At 46.5% G+C, this 24,908-nt stretch overlaps 2 protein-coding genes across 6 annotated transcripts; both read right to left on the bottom strand.

Moving 5' to 3' along the window:
- Positions 1-2: 2 nt before the first annotated feature.
- On the bottom strand, positions 3-17,354 carry BCO2 (beta-carotene oxygenase 2). 4 transcript variants are annotated; one of them, XM_051812292.1, is made up of 13 exons: positions 17,022-17,354; positions 16,047-16,139; positions 10,483-10,687; positions 9,481-9,692; positions 7,934-8,049; positions 6,357-6,459; positions 5,198-5,326; positions 4,905-5,065; positions 4,217-4,384; positions 2,119-2,256; positions 1,744-1,926; positions 1,289-1,399; positions 3-1,013 (listed from the first exon to the last, which is right to left on the bottom strand). In XM_051812292.1, the coding sequence occupies exons 1-13, from the start codon at positions 17,128-17,130 to the stop codon at positions 900-902; spliced, it is 1,842 nt and encodes a 613-aa protein (XP_051668252.1). In that variant the 5' UTR covers positions 17,131-17,354; the 3' UTR covers positions 3-899. The 4 variants fall into 4 exon arrangements, with proteins under 4 accessions (XP_051668252.1, XP_051668254.1, XP_051668253.1 ...); XM_051812294.1 differs by having other exon boundaries at positions 16,047-16,131; positions 17,022-17,122; XM_051812293.1 differs by lacking the exon at positions 16,047-16,139 and having other exon boundaries at positions 17,022-17,349.
- Positions 17,355-21,244: 3,890 nt separating this feature from the next.
- On the bottom strand, positions 21,245-24,069 carry TEX12 (testis expressed 12). 2 transcript variants are annotated; one of them, XM_051812389.1, is made up of 6 exons: positions 23,743-24,069; positions 23,229-23,444; positions 23,074-23,136; positions 22,403-22,514; positions 22,244-22,299; positions 21,245-22,110 (listed from the first exon to the last, which is right to left on the bottom strand). In XM_051812389.1, the coding sequence occupies exons 2-6, from the start codon at positions 23,358-23,360 to the stop codon at positions 21,970-21,972; spliced, it is 504 nt and encodes a 167-aa protein (XP_051668349.1). In that variant the 5' UTR covers positions 23,361-23,444; positions 23,743-24,069; the 3' UTR covers positions 21,245-21,969. The 2 variants fall into 2 exon arrangements, with proteins under 2 accessions (XP_051668349.1, XP_051668350.1); XM_051812390.1 differs by having other exon boundaries at positions 23,229-23,382.
- Positions 24,070-24,908: the final 839 nt, after the last annotated feature.

Below are 24,908 nucleotides of genomic sequence, written 5' to 3'. Positions count from 1 at the left end.
AGAAATATAAAAAGTATTTAATCCAGGAGGGGAATCCAGTCCCCTGAAGCCTTCCCTCTTCACAGGGTACTTACAGACAGGGCTTCTCCTGGCACACTGACCCACCTCCAACAGCTGGAGGAGCCTGGATGAGAGCTGGGATTTGATCTGCTCTACTTACGACCACAGGGATATCAAGGCCACAGGGGAGTTCTACATGTTTCATACTGGTGTTTCATACTGGTTGAACTGGGAGGAGGGCAGGAACCCTGAGCCATCAGAGCCATCCAGCTCTGCTGTTTAAGCAGGAGTGGGGTGGAGATGTGTCATGGATGTGACCATGTGAGGGCAGGGAAAGAGAGGAAGAGACTTCACCAGGTTTTATTTGAGGGCACTGCCAGTGTACAGAGAAAAGCACAAGTACAGCTGCTGTGAGCACCTGCATCTACCTCCTGGAGTCCACTGAAGGCAACCTGTATGCAGTGGGGGTGGAATTACACCCCTTCATTGGGCCCATGTGGTGCAGGTTGGTTTTACTCCTCTCCCCTGCCCTCAGCCAAAGTCACTGCCCCGAGCACCAATGTTCTCTCCCCTTCAGAGCACACTGCTGCCAAGGAAGATTGCCATTTTCTCCCTTGCAAGCCTCAGCATGGCAACCTTTGTGAACTGCTGCTAGCCTGTCTATCAAAACAGTAAAAAAATCAAGATAAAGCAGTGGGACTGCTGAATGAAGGGGCTTCTGCCTCCCTCATCCCCTTGGCTGGGTATTGTTAGGAACACAGGAGTGACTCAGAGGTTATGGTAGAGAAAAAGCAGTTCCCTCATCCCCGACATAATGCAGAAGTGGGAGGTAAAAGCAGCAGAGGTTTCTTTCTGAGCCTGGCTCGGCCCTGAGTGCCAGGAGGTGACGAGGTGTGTGGTCAGTGGGCAGTGAAGATGCCATGGAACCCATAAGGCATTTGCACTGGGACCTCTGCTCGCCCCACCTCTCTGAAGGTCTCTGCATCCAGGACAAGCAGGAAAGCACTTTGGTTCTGCAGGAGGAAAAGAAAGCCAGAATGAATGGCCAGGCTGAACCTTGTTGCACACAAGGGAGCCCAAATGTTCAGCCAGGCCACACAGCTCAAGCCTGTCAGACAGCTGGCCAGGAGCACTGGCAGTCACAGGAGCCACTCAAGAAGCACTGACATTGCAAGGAACACTCCTGGGGAGCAAGGAACTATCTGCCAGGGAGCCTCCAGCTGGGTTCTGTGCTTCAAAAAGTTAACTAATGCTTTGTGACTTTGACAAACTACCAACAGTAAGTTACCTCAGTGGGGGAGACCACAACAGACAAGATGACTCCACTGTCCTCTGCTGTGGCATTAGGCACTGGCACAAACACAGGCTCTGATGGGTAGGATCCATCCTCCTGCCAAATCTAGCAAGCACAGGGACATATGGATGAGCTTCATTTCATTAATACTTGTCTGCTACAGTTAGCAGAGCTGCAAGTTAGAGTGCTCCCCACAAAGATACCCAGGCACACTCTGTGCTCCAAGAAACTTAAGAGTTCAACCTTTGAATGAATCCTTTGGATCCCAGCAGTATGATGGTGCCATCCTCTCCTATTGGGTAAGTGTGTCACATTCACAGGGTGAGAGATGAAATCAGGAATCTCATCCCAGACCCACCGGGACAAAGACCCCCAAAGCCCCTGGTAAATGACGTATTTTCAAAGCCAGTTCAGTGAAACTGAAAAAGGTTAATCTGACTCCAAATCACCTTGAAATTCTTGGTCTCCACATCAACCTTGATCAAGGAATCTCCGACCAAATGCCCGAATCCACACCCGTAGAAGTACCGGTACCTCCTCCCGTTGGAGTGGGAGTAGTTGATGTGGGGGAACTCCAAACCCCCGACCTTTTCAAAGCCCTCAGGGTGGAGATTTTCATGTGTGCACCAGACCTAGAAGAAACATGCATTACACAGGTGTTGGTTTAGCTCTGACAGGGCAGAAGACCTGACTGGTCCCACCACCAATTGTGGGGGAGAAATGTTCTGGGAAGGGGGAAGAAAAAAGATCTGGGAAGACAATGGCACGGGATGACAACTGTTGCAGGCAATCTTCCCACAGTTCTGTGGGTCTTCAATACACACCTTTCCATCTGCATCTTTCACAGCCCTTGCCAGGGTATAAGGCAGTGGGTTCAGGTTTTTGCCCACGGGTGTGTCTGGATCCACGTGCAGAGGGAGCACAAAGCGGCGAGGGAAAGCTCGGGGGAGCGAGGCATAAACCTGTGACAGAGACAGCAAGTCATGGGCATGGAGAGAGGAGAGACACTGCAGGCTTAATGCATTTTTGGGGCACAATTCGGGAGTTTGAGACACTCCTCCCAGCCCTAAAATCATTGTCTTCTTTCTGCTGTGTGTTTTACCCAGTTCTGGTAAGGTAAAACACATCATAGGAAGAAGTTCTCTGCACCTTCCAGTATTAGAGTAGAAAACAAAAAGACAAGCAATTGAAAGGGTCAGCATTGCTTTCACAGGATTAATTAATTAATTAATCCTGAGTTGAGTGTGCAGATCCCTCCATTATCTTCCAAATTCAGAACTGGGACACACACTGCACTATATTTAGTTAGAACACTTACATTGCTCTCCATTACTCTCTGGATAAGTCTCCTTCTCCTCCAGATGGTAAGGCAAGCAGGAGACTGCTGTACCTCAGTTCAGTGCCTGAAGTTATCCTGCAGGATTTCCCTCTTCCATTCTCAGGCACACAAGGATTCATGTTTGGAAGTCCAGGGGAAGGATGGATGTACTTGGGGAGCAAAGGGGAGAGCAAACCAGCAGCCCCCAGTGTGACAGACATCCAGTGGCTTGCACAAGAGGAAGGATTCCACCATTGCCACTAAAGTTCTGTCCAAGCCAAGTTTAGAGCCCAGCATGTTCCCATATATTAAGCCTTCTAAATAAAACAGGTGACAAGGGCCCTGCTTTGGTGGTTTGCAGTTACTTCAATCCGTAACTCACCAGTTCAACGTGAAACTTCACTTTAATCAGATGTGTTAATCCTGAAACCCTATTTTCAAAGCTTTTATGGTTCATGTAACCCCAGTAACTCAGCTGAGGAACCCTGCCAGATAAATTATGGTTTAGTGAGCAAGCAAAAGCACTTCAGCATGGTTCATGGTTCATGCTCAGTCATGCCTTGGGCTTCTGAGGAGCCGTGAGCTTAAGGCTCTGTTCTGAAATGACTGGCACTCCCCTGTGTGTGTACAGTGTAATGGTTATGTGCCTGTCAGTTAGAGAATGTGGGTTTTGGAAACACGAGCCTAATGTTGACACAGGGACACCTTCAGCCAGATCCAATCCTGGCTGGTCTGTGCTCAGGGAAGGGGGGACAAAAGCTGGGATCAGTTTGCAAAGCACGAGATCATATTAACCTTCTGCTGTACTCGTGTTCAAAACAGGCTTGGAAAAAAACAAACAAACAAAGGCAAGCAGAAGGAAATGAGCTGGCAGGGAGACAGCTGTAGTGTTCTCAGGTCAGATCTGACTGGGTTCTAGACAGCTCAGAACGCAGCAGGAGGAAGTGCAGACCTGCCTGGGCATGCAGGGCACGGCGGGTTTCCACTCCACACATCTGCAGTGCGAGACACTGACAGCACCCCCGCCTTCCCCACGTGTGACCTATGCAAAATAATGCCTCCAACACGGCCTCAAATGGGGCCTGGGGCAGAGCTGGATAAAATAAGCAATTTATTAGAACGTGCTGTTGTGAGGTGACAGCGCCGGGGCTTCCGTGGCATTTGAGTTTCTGTGATTTTCCTCATCAATGCCACTTCTCTGAAGCAATGCCTTTATAGAACAGGGTGTCTTCTTCCCTTTTGAAGCCGTGCAAAAGCTTGCCTTGCATAATTTCTCGGGGGAAAAATATTATTACACTGGGATAAGGAAAACCAATATGATTAAAAGCAAGGTTTTAAAGCAGGAGGACATTCTGGCAGGCTCTGGAGCTCTGTGTCACACACCAGTTTTAAACCTTTCAAGGGAACACTCCATGGAGATTATCTGCTAAGAGATAATTAAGCGGATCATTAGGTCCCCATTTTAGTTTTTTACAGCTGTGGGTCCTTTCCCCAGGTCACATCCTTGGCCTCGTGGTGCTCTCCATTCCGCCAGCCTGAGCCTTGCTGCAGAAAAGGAACTGGCCCAGCACCAGAGCCTGGGGAAACAGAGGCAGAGGTCTCACCTGGTCCAGAGCCTCCCCAGCCCTCCTCAGGTTCTGCAGTTTGTACAAGGCCAGGCTGGTGCCATCGTCCTGGCAGCACAGATCCAGCACCACACAGCCACAGTCCTCAAAGGCATTGATTTGGTGGAAGGTGACAAAGGGCTTCGTGTACCACTGCCCTGGCAGCACCTGCAGGGACACAGGGGAGGCTCAGGCTCCTCTCTAAAGCTCCCAGCCACCCCTCAAAGGCTTTGACACTCTCTCTCTCCCATTTCATCCCCCATTCCTTGGGGTCTGCCTTGTGTTGCTACAGAAGGGCTGCTTTAAGCCAGTAACTAGGCAAAGACAGATGAAGAAATGCCAAAATCAGGCCAGGCCCCTTGATGTCCTGACTGCCTCCCTAGAGCATCCTGACTCCCTCCCTAGTCCCAGGCTGGAACTGACCTTTTATACCCCTGCATTTCAGCCTCATGAGCCCCAAGCTGCTTATTTCTGCCTGTTCTTTCAGGGCTGGCAAAGAAGTGAATCAACAGAGAGGGAACTGCAGGAAGTAATCCCATTTCTAATGAATTTACACCCGTGCTTTAAAGCCTATATTGCAGTAGTTCCTGGACTGATTCATCCAGCTCCCTGTGGCTGCTGCCAGGCACTCTCCTCTTGGGATCTAAGGTTCCAGAGCAGCTGCTGCAGAGGCCAGAGATGCACTCACCTCCCCAGTGTGCTTATTCACCACGTGGAAGTAGGTGTTGCACTGAGGCTCCCAGCTTATCCCGTCACAAATGGCTTGGCCACGGAGCTTGGAAGTGACAATCTGGAAGAGATTCAGCTTGAGGGGTTGCTCAATGAAAATGATGTAGTTTTCAGTCATTCCTGAAGAGAGAAGGAAGGAGACATCACCCAGGTATGAGATGGGAAAACACCCCAGGGGCAGGGGGCAGTGGGCAGCCCTGTCTGCCTCCCAGCAGCCCAAACCCCCAGATCTGAGATGGAAAACTGTCTCACCAAAGCTGTGATAGTAGGATGGTTTTGCCCTGTCCATGGGAGGGATGGAGCACAGCACTTTTGTTCCCTCCAATGTGTCAGTGCAGCCTGAGCTCTGTGGAGGGACCCGGATGATGTTATAGCTGGACCCTGGAGGGGAGAAAGGCTGTTCAGCACCACTGAGACTTCACAGGCAGAAAACCAAAGTCAGGCTCTGTCCTTCCCACTTCCCAAGAGCACTGGAAACCACAGTCAGAGCTTCACTGAGCAGAAAATCAACAGCCTGTCATCAAGTCAATGAAACAATCTACAGAGGATTATTTAGCAAAACAAAACAAAAGAAAAGATTGAAAGGAGAAGGATCTTCTCAGGCTGGTAAAGTGCCAGCTCATTTTACTGTCTGCAGTGCATTCCTTAGGTTATCCCATAATAGCAGGATCAAGAGCAAAACCAAGTTCATAGCTTGGGTATCAAAGGAAATGAAAACTCTGAGCCTTGGTGATGCTCAGTTAATAAATCTGAGCACGTGGGCAGGAGAGAATGGCATGTTTGAATAATCCAGAGTTTGGTCTCTCCAGCTGAAAAAAAGCATGTGCTACAAAGCTGGATATTGCTCAGGGCAAAAGGAAATGAAAGCAGCATGAATGAAAAATGATCAAAACTGGGAAACTGTGGAGTGAACTGAAACCAGCCTGAGGAATCATAATAAAGGGCAGTGGCTGTTTTCAGAGACCTCAGGCACCTGCAAAAGGAGGATTTCACATAACTAACAGTGAATGCCAGCCCTGGGCAGCCACGTCAATGGAATTAGATCCCAACTAGATGCTCATTGTCTTGAGAAGAAGAAAAATCTCCCATAAAATTCAGCTTTGCTGTAATGTAGCCAGGTGACTCATAAATCCCATCTTCTCTCCTGCATGACCCCGTGTGGTGCTCATCAAAAGCCAGTCACAAATCATTCTCCCTTTTCCCAGCAAAGCTTGGGAGAGGGGAATCTGTTGGACACTCACAGGCCAAAGTCAGATGGATCTGAAACTAAACGCTGAGAGAGGCCATTGCTGTAAAACAGAACCAGTCTGGCTTCTCAAAGAGAAACAGCAACTTCAGATGTTTCTTCCACCACTGCTCCTTGGAACAGCACCCAGGAGTGTCCTGTGCCCCCTGGCCAGGCCCAGCTTACCGTGTTTCCCATAGGAATTGCCCATGTTGTAGGTTGTCCCATCAGACTCGTAGTGGGGATGAGCAGTGGCCCCGTTCACTGCAATGAACTGGCTCCAGTCTACCTGTAAATGCCAAGGATTTTCAGTCAGTGCAGAACTTCCCTGCTGCTCTGCAGAAAGCCACAGGCTTCCATGGAAGTCTGAGGAAGAAAAGTAGACTTTATCCATTGTTAATAATGTGGGATCTGGACTTAACTCTTCAGTTTGCCTGTAGCCTTCCTGAAACCCTTGAAAATTAATGATATTTCTCTCTGTGTTAGTCCTGCCAGTAAAATGGGACTAACAGCACAAGCCATTCCTTGGGAGACACGAACATTCCAGTTGGCACAAGTGACACAGTGGGAATGTTCCCATGCAAGCATTTTAGCTGGGACCCCATGCTATGAGCACAGACAGACGTGTGTGAAGAGACAGTCACTGCCCCAAAAAATCACCAAGAAGCTTAGAAAACCAGGTCCCATCTCAGATTGGAGAGTTTAGATGTGAAATCATCCCTTCCATTTCTTCACTTAGCCCAAAAATAACAGTCTGCATTTAAAAAAGCAGCTAAAGGGGATTTTTTTTTTTTTTTTAAATGGAAAGATGGCTCAACAGAGCTGAACACTCAACCTAAAAATCCCCACGTGTCTTCCCATGGCTGCAACTCTGGTTTACAAACCAGATCAAACAAATCACCCAACTCTCCATTTCAGTGTGTAAACTGAGTTTCCTCATGACTCACTACTGATCCTGGAGGGAGAGAGGGACTCCTGGAATGCCTCCCTCAGGATCTGAGGGTGCACTGAGCCTGGTGTTTGTGGTATCCACCAGTCCATGGTTAACACACAGGCACAGGAGTTAATCCTGATTTAGGAGGGCAGAATCCTTCTCACAATTAAACACCTAAATCCCCTCGGAGGGTGCAGCCAGGGGGACACAGAGCTGATGCTGTCATGTCACAGGCCATGTTCTGCCAAACTCAGCCACACTCCTGGGAGATGATGCACAGGACACAGGGAAAGACTGCTCTGACTTTCTGTTCATTTGCTATCAGGGGAGAAAATAAATGGGCAGCTGAACTTCGAGTTGACTTTACATTGAAATAACTCATTTGCAAGAGAGTTTTAGCCAAGACCTTGAAGGGCAGTTCTGGAGTGTTTAAACAGATGTGAAAGGCAGAAAAAGGGAAGAGAGATGAAGTGACAGGGAGGAGTGCAGGTCTGAGATCAGTGATGACCTTTTTCCTGGGTGCACTTTTACTCTTCACACACGGGTCGGTGCAGACAAGCCCAGACATGCAGTGAGAGCACAGGAAGAGTGGAGCTGTGCCCAGACCTGCATCTGTGTCTCCCCTTCCTTGCCACAGTGGGCAGTGACTGCATCTCACCCCCGAGAGCTGCTGAGGAGATTTTTCAGGGCCTCAGGCACGAGGAGATGCTCATGGCTGTGGCCCAGAAAAAACCTTTTGGAATCTCAGCTGCCCTTAGAAGCAGCAGCAGATTCTGTACCACCAGCTAAGGGTTCTGTGCCACAGTTCCCTCATCCCACCTGCCCACACCTTTTCCTTCGTTTCAAGCGTTTCTGGGTCCACCTTGTACATGAAGATGTTCTCACTGCTGATGTAATAATCTCCTTTATACAGCACGTAGTTCACATTGGCATTGTCACTGGGTCCTGAAACAAAATCCTGGGGTTGGGCACAGCTCTGCTCGAGCTCATGTCACATTATCTCAAGTTACACATGTTTAAACAATAAACCCATTTGCAATGACATTAATTCCTCTGTGGCTGATTAGAAATACCTCACTAATCTACAAAGGCACTCAGGGAACTGTCTGTGCAGGTGAACTCGGGTTAAAGGGACAAGAAGTAGTCCTTACAGAAATCACTGCAGTGAAGCCAAGGTGATCTTCCTATTTCTCTACGCCCTTAGCTCCTGACCTCTTATTTGTTCATATTCTTATTTGTCCCTTTCCTCCCCAGCCAGTCCCCTCCTCTAAAAGCCACGTGAAGAGTGCCATGTTTGATTTACAGCACTGGAAACGAGAGGCAGGACTTGAAGCTACAACCTGGGCTGAGGGGAAGGCAGGGATGCTCTTTGTGTGGGACAAGGAATGCTTCTGCTTCCCTATTCCCTTTCTTTCTAAAACTGAGTCAGGGAGATGCCTTTGGAGAGCTGCAGACACACACAGCCAGAGCTGCTCCTGCTGCTCCAAGGGGAGCTGGGACTCACTACCAGGTGGCTGGGAAGAGCTGAGGGAAAAGCTGTTCCCACAGTTGAATGTTGTGTGTGTAGTGAACACACAGCCTGAGGCTGGGAGAGGAAAAACCCAGAGGACAGCCCTTCTTGTAGTGAGGAATTCCCTCTAAGTGTGTGAAGAGTCCAACAGGCAAGGGGAGGGTGGGAACAACCTGCTGGAGCTTGGGAAAGAAAAGGGGGCTGTAGACAGTTCTGAACTGTATTGAGAGAGCTGGGGAGCTTCACTGGAGAACAGGTGACATGGCAGGATGGGGTCCATCTCCTCAGGGGAGGTAAGAAGCAGAAGATGGTCACACCACGAGCAGCAGGTTGCAAACTTCAGGTCCGTTCTGGTTTCTGGGGGAAGTCCTGTGCTTCATTAAGCCAATTTCTTCCCTGACACACATAGGATCCCACAGGCAATGGAACTTCCTCTCCTGGGCAATACCACCTCTCACCCTACCCATGTAATCTGCACCTTAGTCTAGGAAGGGAAGGATTAGCCCACTTACCCTACGAGCTTAGCAAGGCAAAGCGTTTTAAGGGCAAAGCTGTGTCCCAGGTAGAACACAGGTTGTAATGCTCATTACCAGCACTGCACAGGCTGTTCTTTGGCAGCAGATTTCTGCTGGAAACTCGCAACAAACTGGAAGCAGGTGACCTGGGGTGGCACACTGAACTGAGTGTGCCTGTGCCAGCCCAGCCTGACACCCACTTCCATCATTTTTGCTGTCGTTATTCCCACGGGGCACACGCTGAGGAAAACCACGGGCTCGGCGTAAGCCCACCAGGCTTCCTCACCCCTCCCTTCACAACCAACCACAGGCTCCCCCAGGCAACTTCTTGTTCCTCAGAGCCCCCCTTACGTGGCATCTCGAAGCGTGACATGAAGCGCCCGAAGAGGCTCTTGCAGGGGTCTGGCATGGCCAAGGTCCCGAATTCCGAGAGCACGATGCGGTTGTGCTGCCTGTTGGTCAGGTAGGAGCTGCTCTGCAGGAACCTGCTCCTGTAGGACACCCTGCCAGCCCTCAGCTGGAACTGGTGCAGCAGAGCCATGCCATCGAACCAGTGGTTAAAGCTTCCAGGAGTTACGAATGAGAGATTAAAAAAAAAGAGATTTTAAAAAGGGATGAGAGAGAAGAAAACAGGCAGAAAAAGATATTAAAAAGAGATCAAAAAGAGATAAAAAATACGTAAATTAGAGGTTAGTAAGAGGTGAGTAAGAAGTCAGTAAGAGCACTGGAATTAGGCACTACATGAAGTTCTGATCTACTGTTCCCTCTTGCCTTTAGGTTTTTATTATTTGTAAAAGGTAATGCCCAGATCCCACGAACACTGAACCGGGTGCAACTTTGTTTGGGAAAACATTTGAACTGAGTGAAACAAAACAAGTGTATTTGCAGCTGTGGGACATGAAGTCTGAGATTGGTGTGTGTAAGTTTGGGGGGAAATACTCTGTACTGGCAAACCAGTCCCTCTGCAAAGACTCCTGCACAGGGAATAGAATGTCCAACAGAAATTACTGCTGAAAGGCCAACGGCACAAGGAGGAGCCTTTAGCTCTCAGCTCCTTGAAGGATGTTATTCTCTCTAAAACAGGAAATCTGTGAGACTCTCAGAAAACCTGCTGGTCTCTGGGCATGTGATAAGATGATCAGCTTTGGCCAGTTGCTGCCATCAGCTCTGCTGGAGGAAGGGCTTGTTTGTCACTTTGGCTGTCACTTAGAATGGCAAGGGCAGTAGTTGCCTTCTTGAACTATTTTAATATTTGCTTCTAAAGCAACACACAGAGTTTAGTGCAACCAACTCCCTGCCCTGGATTTCAGGGATGGACTCTTGCCAGTGGCAGAGGACTCACTGGAGACTCACCTGTCATTGCCAAACTCGAACTTGCCGGGCCCGGTCCTCAGAAGGTTGCCATTGATCCATTTGGGAATTTGCCCTTTGACCTTGGCTGGGATGGGCTCGGGGGTCTCCTCCATGCTCTGCACTAAGGGGGAGATGCATTGCAGCCCCCTGGGTCTGTGGCAGAGGATTTGCTCCTTGGGTGGGCTGGGAAGGTAATTCTTTAAACCTGCAACAAAAGCAGGGAAAACAAAGAAGAAGGAAATTAGGATTTTCCCCGTAATAATAAGGTGACAATTGCTAGAGGTTGAGTTTGGATGTCTAGAACAACATTCAGCAGCCAGGCTGGAGTGATGCTCAGGGTGAAGCTGTGTTCCCACAGTAACCCCACACATCCCCAGGGAGCTCAAAATCCAATGGATTTAACTCCACCGTAGTTAACCCATGAGAGAGACACCAGTTCTGCAGCCCAAAGGAGGTAATAAAATATATGATGATAACTTTTAACTGCAGGAACTTCTGTTTGCAACTGATTTCATAAATAACTGAAAGAAAAGGGAAAAACAAAAAAAAAAAAAGGAAAACAGAAAAATAATCGCAATCCCTCCCCAAAAATGGCAATCAGGAAGAACACAAATGCTACTGAGCTGAAGGACATTTACAGGACAGGACAAACGAGATTTACCAGTTATATTTGGTAAGTAAATAAGCAGTAGCAGAAAGGGATAATTTCTGATGGAGCCTCTTGTGTGACTGCAATAACCCCCTGGTTGGTCACAGCTCCAGGACAAAAGCACCAGGAAAGCATGAACTGATTGGAATGCTGTGAACTCACAGTGATGTCAGTCATTGGCTCCAACAGCCTGGTTTGCAAAGCCTCATCAACACAAGGATTGTTTGAGCAATCCATTTAGCTGCAGAGGTGGATTTACCTGTTGCCTTTCCTGCCAAGGCTCCCTGTCCACAGGGCACTGGAGCTGCTTTGCCCCTGTCCCTAAGAGCACTGAACTAACCTTGAACTGATGAGCTCTAAGTGGAGTCCTGACCCAAAGGACAGCGTGGCACACACAAACCCAAGCCTGACCAGCTCTGGTACAGGCACCACCACTCACTGCAGGAATTCCAGACCATTTACTGACCTTGCAACAGCAGTTAGTTCTGGTTTCACCACCCACTTTCACCACTGCTGCTTCCAGCCTCCACTCTTCAGCCCAGGTGACTAAGTGGAGCCCTGCACACTTTACCTGTCAGCCTCTGAAACTGTAAGGAGTAAGTGGGTGTTCTTGCAAAGGTTGTAGCACAGTCACAGTTGGAAGCAAAAAGAAAATGCCCAAGGGTGGCAAAAGGTCAGTGCCCAAGAAGGGGCAAAAAGCCAGACAGGGGATGTGGCAAAAAGGGTGACAGTTCTTGTTTTCCCTCAGATGGTTCAAGATTTAAGAATAATTAATGAAATAGTTAAGCCTAGACACCCTACAGCTCCTGATCCTCCTACTTTTCTGAATCAAATTCCCTCTTCTCACTGTTCTTATTCTGTACTGCACTGAAAGGATGCATTTTGGAGTTGTCCAATTACTGACTGTAGAAAACCACCCTCTGCCTTTGAGTGGGAACAAGAAGGAGGGAAAGTAATTAAGCAACAATTTCCTTGGACTGTTGCCACAGGGATACACTGAATCCCTTGTCTGATTTGCACAAACCTCACAAAAACTTTTAAATGAGTTCTCATTACCTCCACAAGGTTCTTTCAGGATGTGGATGATTAACTTATCTCAGGGAAGGACAGAGAACCAGTAGAAGACTCCACTGAGAACCTGCTTAATTTTTTAGCCAAAAAAGGACTGAGAGTCTCTGAAAACAAAGCTCAAATGGTAGAGACTGAAGTTAAGTATTTAGGACATATTTTAAAGCATGGGTCATGATGTATAGATCCAGAAAGGGCTAAGGGAATCTTGGAAACCCCTCTACCAAAAATGAAGGAAGAATTCCATCAATTTTTAGGACTAGTAGGATTTTGTAGGGCTCAGATAGAAGATTTTCCAACAATAGCCTGACAATTGCATGATTTGTTGACTCGGGGAAATCCAGAAGTAATTATTTGGATACCTGAAGGGAAAAGGAGTTTTCAGAAACTAAAAGAGTGAATTGATTCAAAACAAACAAACAAATTGCCCTGGACTTGGCTTTTACTCACAGCTTTAGCAAGGATAAGAACCAAACCCCAGGAGTCTTCACTTATCTCTATATGAGATAATGTTTGGAATCCCTTGTCTGGTTGGTTTGCAAAAGGACACACCACACAGAGGTAAAAATCTCCAAAGCACCAGAAGTCTGGGCTTCCCAGCAGAGGAGAAAGAAGGAAAACCTGAACTTCTGCTACGTAGAAATCGTGCCCCAAACATCTGCTGAACGTCTGCTCAGATGATCCTCCCAATTTCCAGTGACCAGCAGTGAAATGGAGATGAAACTTCTGCTCCTGTTTCTTTGTTGTCACCCGTGCAGCAGTCAGGAAGAAGGCAATATATTTTTGGCATTTAACCTGACCAGCTGTGGGGTCTGGGGAGGGCCAAGAGGCTCAGAAAGCTGAGCCAGCACAGCCAAAACAGTGGCTCAGTAACCCTGGTGAGGTTCATCATGGCACAGGATATTGGGAAGAAGAAAACAGTCCTTGGAGTTATATCTCTCCCTTTTATTCCAATAAAAGCTTCATTTTTCTTTTAGTTAGCTCCTCTGTCTCCTGGTTTTTTTATGCAGCTCTCAGTACCTGGATTTTCAGAATTTGCTCCCATCTCCACCTTGCTGTTTCAGACAGAATAATCTGCAAAAGAGCCCAGCTGACACACAGCATTTTTCTGAGCTTGCTTCTTTAGAACAGCCATGAACAGGGTGGGGGTTAGGCCTGCAGGAAGGCAAACTGCCAGATTCCTTCAAGGTACTTCTTCAATTTGCCAATACCCAAATCCCTCTATAGCTCTCTAATACAATAATAATGTAATATATTATAAGAGGTAATTAAGATTTTTAAAACAGAGATCAGAAAAGAGATAAGAAAACAGATGGAAAAAGATTAAAAAAGTAAGAATTCAGCCTGTGTAGCAAAAGCAATTAACCTCCAACCCCATCCATCCTCCCCCTCGTGGAATTCAATTAAGCTCTGATTAAATCCTTTATCAAGCACTCAATCTGATCCCAACACTGGTGCCACAGAATATTTTCTTACACAGAAGTAGAAGATTTTCATGTCAACCAACCCCTGGCAGGTTGAGTGACTGCCATCAGAATTTGCAGAAATGCAGCCTTAGTTTGCTGAGCTGCAGCTTGCAAAGATGCCAAACACGGATTAAAAAATGAGAACAACATGTCCCTAAAGAGATATTTTGCATCCAAGCAGGAACAAAGATGGCATGACTGAGGATGGCACCACATCCAAACTGTCTGGACATGCACTGTAAAATGGGAATTTTGGAAAGGTACTTCACAGGAAAAAGACCTGGAAAAAGACCTCCTGAGTCATCCCCTCCCAACTGCTGTCCCACAAATTCATATATATGAACTCTACCTTAAAAAGGACTATGTTTTCTGGCACTTATTCCCCCTTTGGATAGCTGCTCATTGTCCAGCTGATTAGAAAAATGCTTTCAATTTACAAAAGGACTTTATTCATGGGACAGCTCATCCCCCTCGTTTTTCTGGTAGAGCTTTGGTGGTTTGTGTTTGCCAGGGGTTGTATTTAGAGTGAAGAATGGCATCACTTCCTAACCTAAGTAAGCCAAGTTTTTTGTTTCCCTTGTCCTGTGATAACCCTTCATGTGCTTATTATCTTCTTGAAAGCTGCTCTAGTTTGAATTCATCTCAGAATTCATTCCAAGACAATGTCTACAAAAGAATGGACTATATACAAGAATATGGAAGTGAACACCCCATCCTATCAGACCAGAGACTCAGAAAGAAGCACAGCAAGAGAATGGATTATTTTTCCTTCTGGAAACCACTCAAACGAGCTCCAGATCCTGAGAGAATTGCATGCAAGTTGTAATCAGAGATCCAGATGAGGCAACACATGAGTTTTCAGAAACATTACAAGTTATCACAGGATAATTCTGAAGAGCCAGGAGGAAGGGAGGGTACAAGGATTTAAAAAAATTAATCCTGCGCTTCTTATTAAAAAAATTAATCTGAATAAGAAACCAAAAATCTATTTCATTTCATTGCACCCAATCTGGATGCACTGAGCATACAGAACACAAATAATTCCTACTTTAATGCAATTTTCCTGAACAATTGCACAAAAGGTGTATCACCTTCAGATAAAAATTCAGTCATAAATCATAACTGATTGTAACTTCCAGCTACCCAAGAAGGGATCAATCTCTGCAAAAGACAGAAGACAGCCTCTTTGCAATGTTACACAACACGTAATTAAAACTATCTATGGCTTCCATTCTGGCTACACTTCAAGCTGGCAGAACTTTAATACACAATAAAAGCTCTACAGTCCCAGTGGGGCTCACTGAACACAACAAGTGAAAATCAGCACAGTATCACAACCTGCCCTCTCAGAAATCTCATTTCTTGACTACAGTTCCCATCCTACCGCAAGCATTTAAAAACACCTCAAGCATTTAAAAATAAGCTTTAAAACTAAAAATCAGCACGATATCACAACCTGCCCTCTCAGAAATCTTGGGGTTTTTTTAACTGCAGTCTCCATCCTACCTTAATGGTTTAAAAATAAGCTTAAAGCTGAACTTCCTTTGGCACAGCAGAGGCAAATAGGGAGCTGTACGTTTTCCTCAATTCTTTTCTAAACATTGCAAGCAATTATTCCAGAGTTATCCCAGCCCGGCAGTTCTTCGGGTGCTGTTTCTGCTCACAGCAAACTGACATCCCAACACTGAGTTACATCCAGAAAAAGTGGGATGAAGGACGGGGCTCTTGAAAAAGTTTCTCTAGAGAAGAAACCACCCCAGCTGCTTTGTTTGTCGCAGTGGGTCAGACATTAAATTGTACTTAAACAACAGTGGACGAATCAGAAAATCTTTCCTGATTTTCTGGAAAAAATCAGAATTTTTTCTGATGGAGGACGGAGGAAACACAGAAGCCATTTGCCAACTGGAAGACTGGAATCACGTCTCAGGGAGCAAATCCACCTTGATTTTAACCTACGGATTCAACTCCAGGGCACAGGGCACAGAGACACCTCCATTTTGTCTCCACCTGCAACTGCACAGTTTCATTGCTCAGCCCTTCCAGCTCCCTATTCTGTGGTTCTGGGCATTAAGGGGCACAGTGTGGTAAATACAGTGCTCAGGGTATTCTTCAAGCAGGGAGGGTGAAGCAAAAAAAATTCTGCTTTCCCTGAGAATCATTTTCATCCAGGAGAATCCTCTGGCACAAGCCCCGGCCAGCATCACATTCCCTACAAAACACAGGCTGGCACAGCACGGGAAGCAAAACGATTTTCCCCATCGACCCAGCCCGAAGTGAAGTTGCTGTCCTGTGAATTTGTGGCTCCAGCCCTCCCTCTCTGCCCTTCCCCAGCTCAGCTGAGTGTCCCACGCTGGTTTCTGCACTGGGGGGGTTGCACTTGCCTGGTGGGCGCCGGGAGGTCCCCGTCCTGGGCTCCTTGTCCTGTCTGGCTGCTCGGTTCCCCATGGTCAGGGGCTCGGCCACCCACTGCCTCGCTACCAGCCAAGGAAGCAGAGAGGAACACAAAACAAGTGACAGGAAACACGGGGGGAAAGAAATGGAGGAAAGGAGCAGAGAAAAGCCCAGCCCAGGGAGGGAAGTGTTGGTACACGGGAAATACCTGCTCCTTTCCCAAAGGCATCAATAGAAATGGATCTTACACTTTGGGGTGTTCTGGTGGCACATCGGAGAACTTTTCAGATCTTTGGATACCCCAGGAGCAATGCTTTGAATTTAAAGGGCAGGAAAACATCACCACCACCACCACCACCTAACCCCAGAAATTTTAGTGAATTAAGTTGCGATCTTTACTGGTTCCCATTGTGTGGAAGCAGGTCTCAGACCAAAACAAAACAAAACAAAGCAAAAACAAAACAAAAAACACCAAAGAAAAACCCCAAAGCAAACTGACAAAACCCAAAACAAACGAAATCAACGGAAAAAAAACCCAAACAAAAAACAACTCAGGTAGTGCAGCGATAACACAAATTGCCGGGTTTGGTTGTGATGCAAGATCCCTTGGGGCAGTTTCCATCTTGTATGTTCAGATGGAAGCTCCACCAATGGTCCTGGCTCCAAACCACCCCCTCGCAGCCCACTCAGAGCTGCCTCCCGTGCTCAGGGAATCTGCTGGGCACCGCTCTTCCAGCTCTAAACCATCCGTGTCTGCTGTAATCCTCGCCCCTCCGTTTATCTATTCGATAAATCACAGAGAATTTCTAGCATCTAACAGAGCCCTTCGGGTCGCTCAGCTCCGAATTTCTGATCGATGGAGGTGAGATGGCTCTACCCACCCGTGCCAGCAGCAGCAGCAGCAGCAAACCCTCCTCCCAACGCGACAGGGACAGAAGGGTTCGGTTGTTTATTGCGGTTTTTACCTGGAATGAATTGCATCAAACAGCAGAGGAAATACTGCAAATGCGCAAGCAGGAGGCTGACGGCGGGCAGAAGGATTTGGGCTAACATATTCCGCCGGGCAGGAGGCATCGGCTGGGAGGCGAGGCGGTGGAGCGGAGGTAGCGGTGCCAGGGCGGTGAGCGGGAGCGGAGATGTGCCGGGAGATGAGCGAGCTGCCTGACATCATCCTTTCACAATAAGAGCCGGCCCGCTGTGTCCCGGCAGGGCTGCCAAGGATTCCTTGAGCCATCCCGCTGCCCACGCTCCGCTCCGCGGCCCCGGCCGGGACCTGCCGCCAGTCCTGGATGCCGCCCCGGCCCCCCGGTGGCGGCCGCACCTGGGCCAGGTGAGCGGGGAGCTGGCGGGGCGGTGCCGCCGGTGCGAAAACGCTCTAGCGCTACGTGCCTGCTGTACCTGGGGAGCGGGAAAGAAAGGGGAGATGTAGCGACGGATCCGGGCAGCCGGGATTTTAGGGCGCTTCTCTCGGGGTCTCCTGTCGCCTTGCCTTGTCGTTCGCACGTTAGAAAAAAAACCCGTCTTGTTTTGCTGCGAGACCTGAGTAAGCATTTCGCAGCTCAGTGAATCTCGAGGCTTTAGGAATGTTGGCTGCCGCGCCAGATTAGCCCGTCGAATCCGACAGGGAAGGACCAGGCTGTGCCCTGCTGTTCCGAGCTAAGCCGGACCTAGGACAGAGCCTTCCTCCGGGATGCGGGGAGGAAGCTGCCAGCGCTCTGCAAATGCGCCGAGATGAAACCTTTGTTTCGTGCTATTAAGCAGCTCTTTGAAGCTGCCCTGCGCCCCGAGAGGGAGCGGGGCGGCACGCACAGCTCTCCAAGGACCCCACTGCACAGGCAGATTAATACTCATCCTAAATCTTCTGCTGCAAATTAAGCTCATTTCTTCCTGTCCTTTCTGCACGATCCGGGGAACACCTGGCAGCACCAGGTGCTTTTTGTACCCCACCTCTGACCGTGCCCTCCCCTCAGCTGTGCTTTCCTAAACAAACCCAACTGCCCTAAACAAACCCAGCTGCTTCAGCCTTTCCTCACCGATCACTTTTCCTTCACTTTTCATTTCTTTTGGTTCACACTTTCTTTTAAGTAAGACCAAACTACCACAGAGAGGAGGACAACAACTATGTTTCCTTGTCTTACTTGCTGTGCTGTACCAAACACATTTCAGCTGGTGTTTCACCACCCAACACCACCAAACAAACTCTAGCTATTGTTCTGGTTTGTAAGAAACACGTATGACACCCCTTGTCCATTTTAAATTTTATTTAGATTTCAGCTCGACCCTTTGTCTAATTGAGATTACAGTGAATTTTCAATGACTTCTAGTTTGCTGCTGTTTGAAAAATTAACTGTATTCTCTAATGACCTTCTTCTAAACCATTCAGGTTAATGTGGAATAAGCAAGGCTGGAAGCAGATCTCTATAGGATAAGCTGACCTATCAGAAAAAAAAAAAGAGTATTCATTGACTTAAGTAGCCCCTACTTCCTGATTGCTCTTATTTTACATAATATCATACAGGATGGTGCCAATTGCTTTACACCGAGCTGTGCCCATCTGTTATTTTCCCACAGCAAGTCAGCTTTCTGATCAAGGATTATTTTTTTTTTTTTTAATTTATTGTTCCCCCAGTCATAGTTAAGAAGCTCCCTTCAGACCCTCTCCAGGCTGGGAGCTGCACTGACTGTTTTTTCTGGCTGTCCCCCCCCCCCGATGATGCCAAACCCCCTCCCACTCTGCTCTCTTCCAGTGCCACCCCAGTCATCAGGGTTTCCGAGCCAATTCAGAGAGGAAGCACAAAGATCCTGTGATTAGCAAAGCTGCATTCTGATTAGTTCTACACAGCCTTAAACACATCTATGACCTGCTCTTTTTCTATTCTGACCCCCCCATTCCCACCTCTGTGCTAAAAGGCAGTTTCATTTTCAGTAAACAGTCACAACCAGCCTTTTCTCATCACTGACTATCTGAACTCTCTCTGCATTATCTGTTATTTCCCATTTTCAGCTTTTAAATAGAAGAGCAATCAGAAGAACCGAGTTTTTTAATCACTTACATTTTCCAGCCTGTGGAGGTATTCACGGCAAGCTCAGAGCTGCAAAAGACTCAGTGCCAAAATCCCCCTGACTTCAAGAGGGTCCGAACTTTGTCTAGGCTGTTCCCAGGTTTAAAAAAAAAAAATCCATTTCTATTGGGTTACTGATCTGTAATCTTAGACGTTCGTGTTAATTTACAGGCACTGGGGCTTAAACAAGGAGGGGAGAAGCTTAAAGAAAACGTAGTTACCAGCTGAGCTTCGCTGATCAGATTTTGCAGCTTTAAAGCCAATTAATTTTCTGTCCAAACCTCCTTCAGTAAAACGGGAAAGCGGATAGTGGTGGGATGGGAGCCAGTGGGGCTTCACGTGGTGCTCCCTCCTGGGGGACAGGATGGAGGAGCTTTTAGTGGCACAGCAGAAAAGAGAGAGACAACTTGCTTTCTTTCTCCCAATAACCACCAAAATACGTGAGAGGAGGCAGAAGCATCATTAGTGGGGTAGGTGAATTGTAGACAAGTAGGAAACCAGTAAAAAGCTATTTTCTAATGGCTTAGCAGCAAAAGAGTGTGTAATGAGTGCTCCCAAATATTCAGATATTGAGTGGAACACTGATGGGCAGCCAACAGAAAATCACTCTCTATTTTTGGCCAGCACAATAATTAAGGAAAGCTCCCTTTAATCAGGAAGGGATTAATGTATGATTGATTAATTGCCATTGGTGACATGTTAATTAACTTCAGAAGAGGAGAGGCTGGTTTATTTTCAGTGGATGTTTCAAGTTTTCTACACTTGCCATTTCAAGCCAAAACGTTCTAAAACTCCCTATTTAATTCATTTTACTTGGTTTACTTATACATGTATCCTCACATATATTCATGCAGCAAAATCAGAGGGTTTGTTGCTGTTGGCAATTTCAAAACTTTTAATAAGCACAACCACACTGTTCATATGCTCACCTAGGTTACTGAGGCCATACTTCCTGAATTTACTTTCAATACCTCTTCACATTCCCCTTATTATTTCTTATATTCCATGCTATTAAATTATAACATTAAATGACAACCAATTGTTTAGGAAATCACTGTAGAAAAACAAGAGTCATCACCCAGAGAGTTATGTCTTGGATTTAACTGCATTTCCATGCCAGACTAAGCAGTTCTTAATTGTCCTAAAAAGTGGAGCTTTACTATTTTTTATTGGATTTTATGAAGTTTTTTAAAATAGAGCAAATTGCTGCAACAGTAACACTTGATCCCCTGAGGGAGGAAACTCATAGAACTATTGGATCACGTAATCTGAGTTCTGTTTCTTAGTAATACTTGGACATATTGGCCACAGAAACTAAATCCAGATAATCTAAAAAGGCTGCATAATTTTCCCAAGCACAAGCAGAGAAAAATGCAAGTGACAGGCAGATATTTGTCAGTAATGAAACTTGTGCAATTTTTCTTTAAAGGCTTGGATAAGTAACTGTGGGTAAATGTCTAAATTCAGGCACTTTAGAGATGTCAATTTAAAACTCAGGGGTTTGTCATCACTGTAGATTTTAGAAGCCCTTAGGACAATATATTATAAAGTTTCACTTCCTAAATCTTCTTCTCTTTTCCCTCCCACATTTTTCTGTTTAAACAGCACTACCAAGAATGACTACAAGGTGAGATTACTAGGAAAAGGGAAAAAAAAAAATAGGAGACTGGTAAATATGCTGCAGACCATTGGCAAGACTTTTGAAGGTCTTTACATGCTAAAGATGCAGATAGGCACCTTATGGGATTTTTCAAAATTCCTAAGCATGTAAGATGCTTACACCACGATTAGGCACTTGGAAAATCCTGCTAAGGACATATCTTGGATCTTTAGGTACCTAAATCTCACCCTCCAGGTCCAGTTCCTCTCATGGTTTGTTCTAAATCGTGTCACTTTTGACACGTGGCACGTTTGCTTGTGACTTTTAGTTAATAAAAGGGGGGGGAAGGAGGATGGATTAAGTCTGAAATGATTTTAAGAGAAAATTAATACACAGTCCTGGTGGGGTAATGATGTAAATATATCTTTTTCTAGCACCAGGACTTTTCTTTATTAAATAAGCCTCACAATTTGTACATGATCCTTGATACATTCTGTGTTTCATCTTTTTTAAGAGAGTTTAGTGACAAGAGAGAAAAAGGGCTCGAAAAAACTCCATGAGCACCCTTAAATAAAGTGAATATACAGCAAACAATACTCATGTATCCAAAATAAAAGAGCATTTTAGACCACGTTATTATTGTCTAGTTATTTATTGACATCACAGCAAAGTTTTGATTGTGTGCTTTAATGTTTATATCAAAATGGCCGTGAAAAGCTGTACAAGTATTACATGCATTTTTAAATCAAGACTTTATACATTTCCCAAAGTATTTTTCTTAATAGAACTCTCCTATTTCTAAGCTGATCTCTTCAACCTATTTGTATTCTGAGGCAAAATTGAAATAACATTGCAAGTACGTTCTACAAAGACTTTAGCACCAAAACATTTTCTAAAGTAGAAAGAAAAACCCCTGAAAACTAAAACAAACCCAGAAAATTATTATAATTAAATAATCTGAGGGTTTTTTCCACTTACAAAATTCTGTGTTTCACAGGGAAATTTCTGTACTATGTTCAATGGGTTAACAAGTAAAATCCTTATGTTTTAGTGTTTGAAAACCTTGGAGTCACAGGATTTAAAACAGATATTAAGAACTGGTTTTACTAACTATGTATAAGTCGCTGCTTAAGTTGTTGAAGGTTTCCTGGAGTGCCGTAAATATTTACCTAAGAACCAGACACCATAACACTCCTTGTTTGAATACACAAAATAGACTGAGTTTGGCTCTGCACTTCTGCAGAACTCCATTTATCCCTGCAGGGTGTTTGCCATGACAGTGAATCTCTGTTTCAGACTCTCCCTTTTCTGCTTTAAGTCCTCGTCTATGTCCCTCGCTTCTTTTAAGATTCCTTCCAGTTCCTGGACACAAGAAGCCTCCATCGCTGCTGTCTCACTTAAGTGAAAAAAACTGTTGTTAAAAGCTGCTTTTATGCTTTTCTTAAAAACATCTTGTCCACTAATACTCAGTTCCATCTTGTCTAGAGAAGTTAGAAAGAAGCTGTACAAATAGCACAAGGTTAACTTGCCTTATAATGTTAGCATATTTTGATAACAAGGTCATAATTTCTTTGCTCATCTCTGCGAAAAGAAAAAAAAAAGGCAATTCTATTTAAATATCTGAGCGGATCTCAACATAAATTAGGTAATTACACACTTACTTTCAGTATATTTAATACGTCACCGTTTAAAACTTTTTCCAGTGGTTCAGTGTCGTAAAGGGACTGCGAGTCCTCAGAAAGAGCCAAATCTGTTTTGTCAGGGAAGGACAGCTGAGGATTTTCTGACGCTTCGTTCTAATAACAGAACACATTAAAAAAAATACGGCTTCTAGGACTTAAAACGAGCTTTGGCACGGAGTTTAACTGAGGGAAGGAAGAGGTTTAAAAAGATCTCGAGAGAAGTGTATTTAGAGAAAATGCAAGCGGTGTTGGCTTCAGGGCATCACAAACAGGCACAGCATCTCGGGCAGTGGGTGGGAAGTACCAGCGTGAGATCTCTGTAAATATATACGTACTTTTTTATACATACACTGATATACATACTGTATATGTGTGTGTGTGTGTATATCTATGTATTTATAGATATACATATATATCAGTAAAAGCCAGCGTATTTCAGCAGCTCACTCTCAAAACATTCCACATAACTGCGTCTCAGTGCACGCCCAGTTCTGTTCGTCTTCAGACACTTAGGGAAGCTGCGGTTTCCTTAGACAAGAAAGTCATACCTGGTTCCCCAAACCTCCACGAAGTTACGTGGAGCTCTGTGCCCTCCCTCCGGGCCAGGAATCCAGAGCAGGACATGGAATGAGGGTCCAGGTCCTCCCTCCCTGCCTGCCTCAGCCCCGCTCACCTCCATCCTTTGACGTTTACTCCCACTCTCGTCAGATTTTTGCGCGTTGCTCGCCATCGCTGCCTGACAAAGAGCAGGGGGTGTTTGCTGAGCCCTCACCCCGTGCGGCTGGGGGGGATATTTATGCAAAATCGTGTAAAACCCGCAGCGCTCACCTCTGCGAAGGAGCTCTCCTCCCCGCCCAGGGGCAGCGCCTCAGGGCGCCCTGAGGGGCTGGAGGCGGCGGGGGCAGGTCCGGGGGTGCCCCGGCACAGCCTGGGGTGCCTGGAATCCATAGCCAAGGGCATTCATCCCTTTCCCGGTCCCCTCCTGCCCAGGAGGACCACGGGCACCCTCAGACCGGCGCCTTCCCCTCCGGCTCTGGGCGGGCCCTGGGCAGGGAATGGCCGTGAGGGGCCGGCCGTGAGGGCACGGGGGTCGAGGGACAGGGGAGGGGGACAAGGACAGGGGATGGGGACAGGGGATGGGGACAAGGGATGGGGGCAAGGGATGGGGACAAGGACAGGGGACAGGGGATGGGGACAGAGGATGGGGAAGGACCGGGGTACAAGAGATGGGGACAGGGGATGCCCCGCTCCCCTCAGGGCTGGCAGCACCCCCAGAGCTCCTGCCCAGGCTCCGGAGCGGCTCCTGCCGTCCCCATCCCTGCCGAATTCAAGATTATTCTACCCGAAGTCACTCGAACATCGAGCTGTTCCCCCAGATAACGTGTTCCGTCTCCTCTAACCCGGTCCCAAGTCCCTGCAGCACCTGAAACGCCGGACGGATCATCCTGGATCCGCCTCAAAACTCAAGCCACTGATCAGTAAAACCCGAGATAGCAGTCACTAAAATGAGCAACACCGCCAAAAACGCACAACTGCCGAGACCAGCTCTTTTCTTCCTCAAAGGGTTTCTCTACAGTGAAAGAAATAAATTATTTAACGATTTGAAGTCATGTTGGAGTGAAGTAAATCTTGTCTCTGGGTTGTTTTGCTGTCTTTCTGTAGTTTGGGTTTTTTTGTGGTTTTTTTTTTTAAATATCTTGTTACGACCCGCCCCAGGAAAAGAGAGGGGGGGGGGGTAACCCAGGTTTTATCAAAAATTCCTTTGGGGTGGATTAAAGCGAAGCGACACTAAATAATCGGTGTATGAAAATATATAAGATTTATTTCAACAGTTTTGTATCAACAGGTAAGTTAATAAGATTTATTTTAATAGTTTCATATCAACAGATAGGTTAACATTTTTGGGTGCTGTCATAATCAATAGGTAAACTAACACTTTTGGGTGCTGTCATAACCTTTCTGGGGAGGAGAAAAATGCATAGGGGAGAGAAAGGCAGGATAAGAGCCAGGGAGAGTAAGGGAAAGAAAAGCTGAGAGTAGACAGATGTCCATAGTCACCGCCCACGGGGTCCAGCGATGCTTGAGAGTGATGGTCTTGATTCGCAGGCGGTGGGGGAGAAGAACTCCCCCAAATTCCCAAAGTCACTAGTCAGTTTATATGCTCTGGCGCCTCCCTGGCATGAGGGGTTGTTTCTCCCTTTTTTGGGCTTAGTCCTCCAGAGGCACATTGTCTTTTCAGTTGTTGTTTTCAGGACAGTGTAACTACTCGCCCAGCAGAGGTGTGTCAAGAACCTGAGAATGCATAAATCATCAACTATTTCAGTCTCTGACAATATCTCTAATTTCTTTTTTTAAGAACGGAAGGATCTTAATCTCACATATGTTATCTGATTAGGCTCTGAAATTGAGATCTCGGTACAAGAAATTAAACTGCTGAAAGAACGAGAACTAAATACTTCCCCAAAGTAGAAACAATATTCAATATGCTGACACAGCCCAATTCACTTA

The sequence above is a fragment of the Manacus candei genome, unplaced genomic scaffold (genome assembly GCF_025592945.1).
Source record: "Manacus candei isolate 608988 ecotype Guabito, Panama unplaced genomic scaffold, ASM2559294v1 h1tg000086l, whole genome shotgun sequence".
Lineage (NCBI taxonomy): Eukaryota > Metazoa > Chordata > Aves > Passeriformes > Pipridae > Manacus > Manacus candei.
This window is presented reverse-complemented; position numbering and strand designations above follow the sequence as displayed.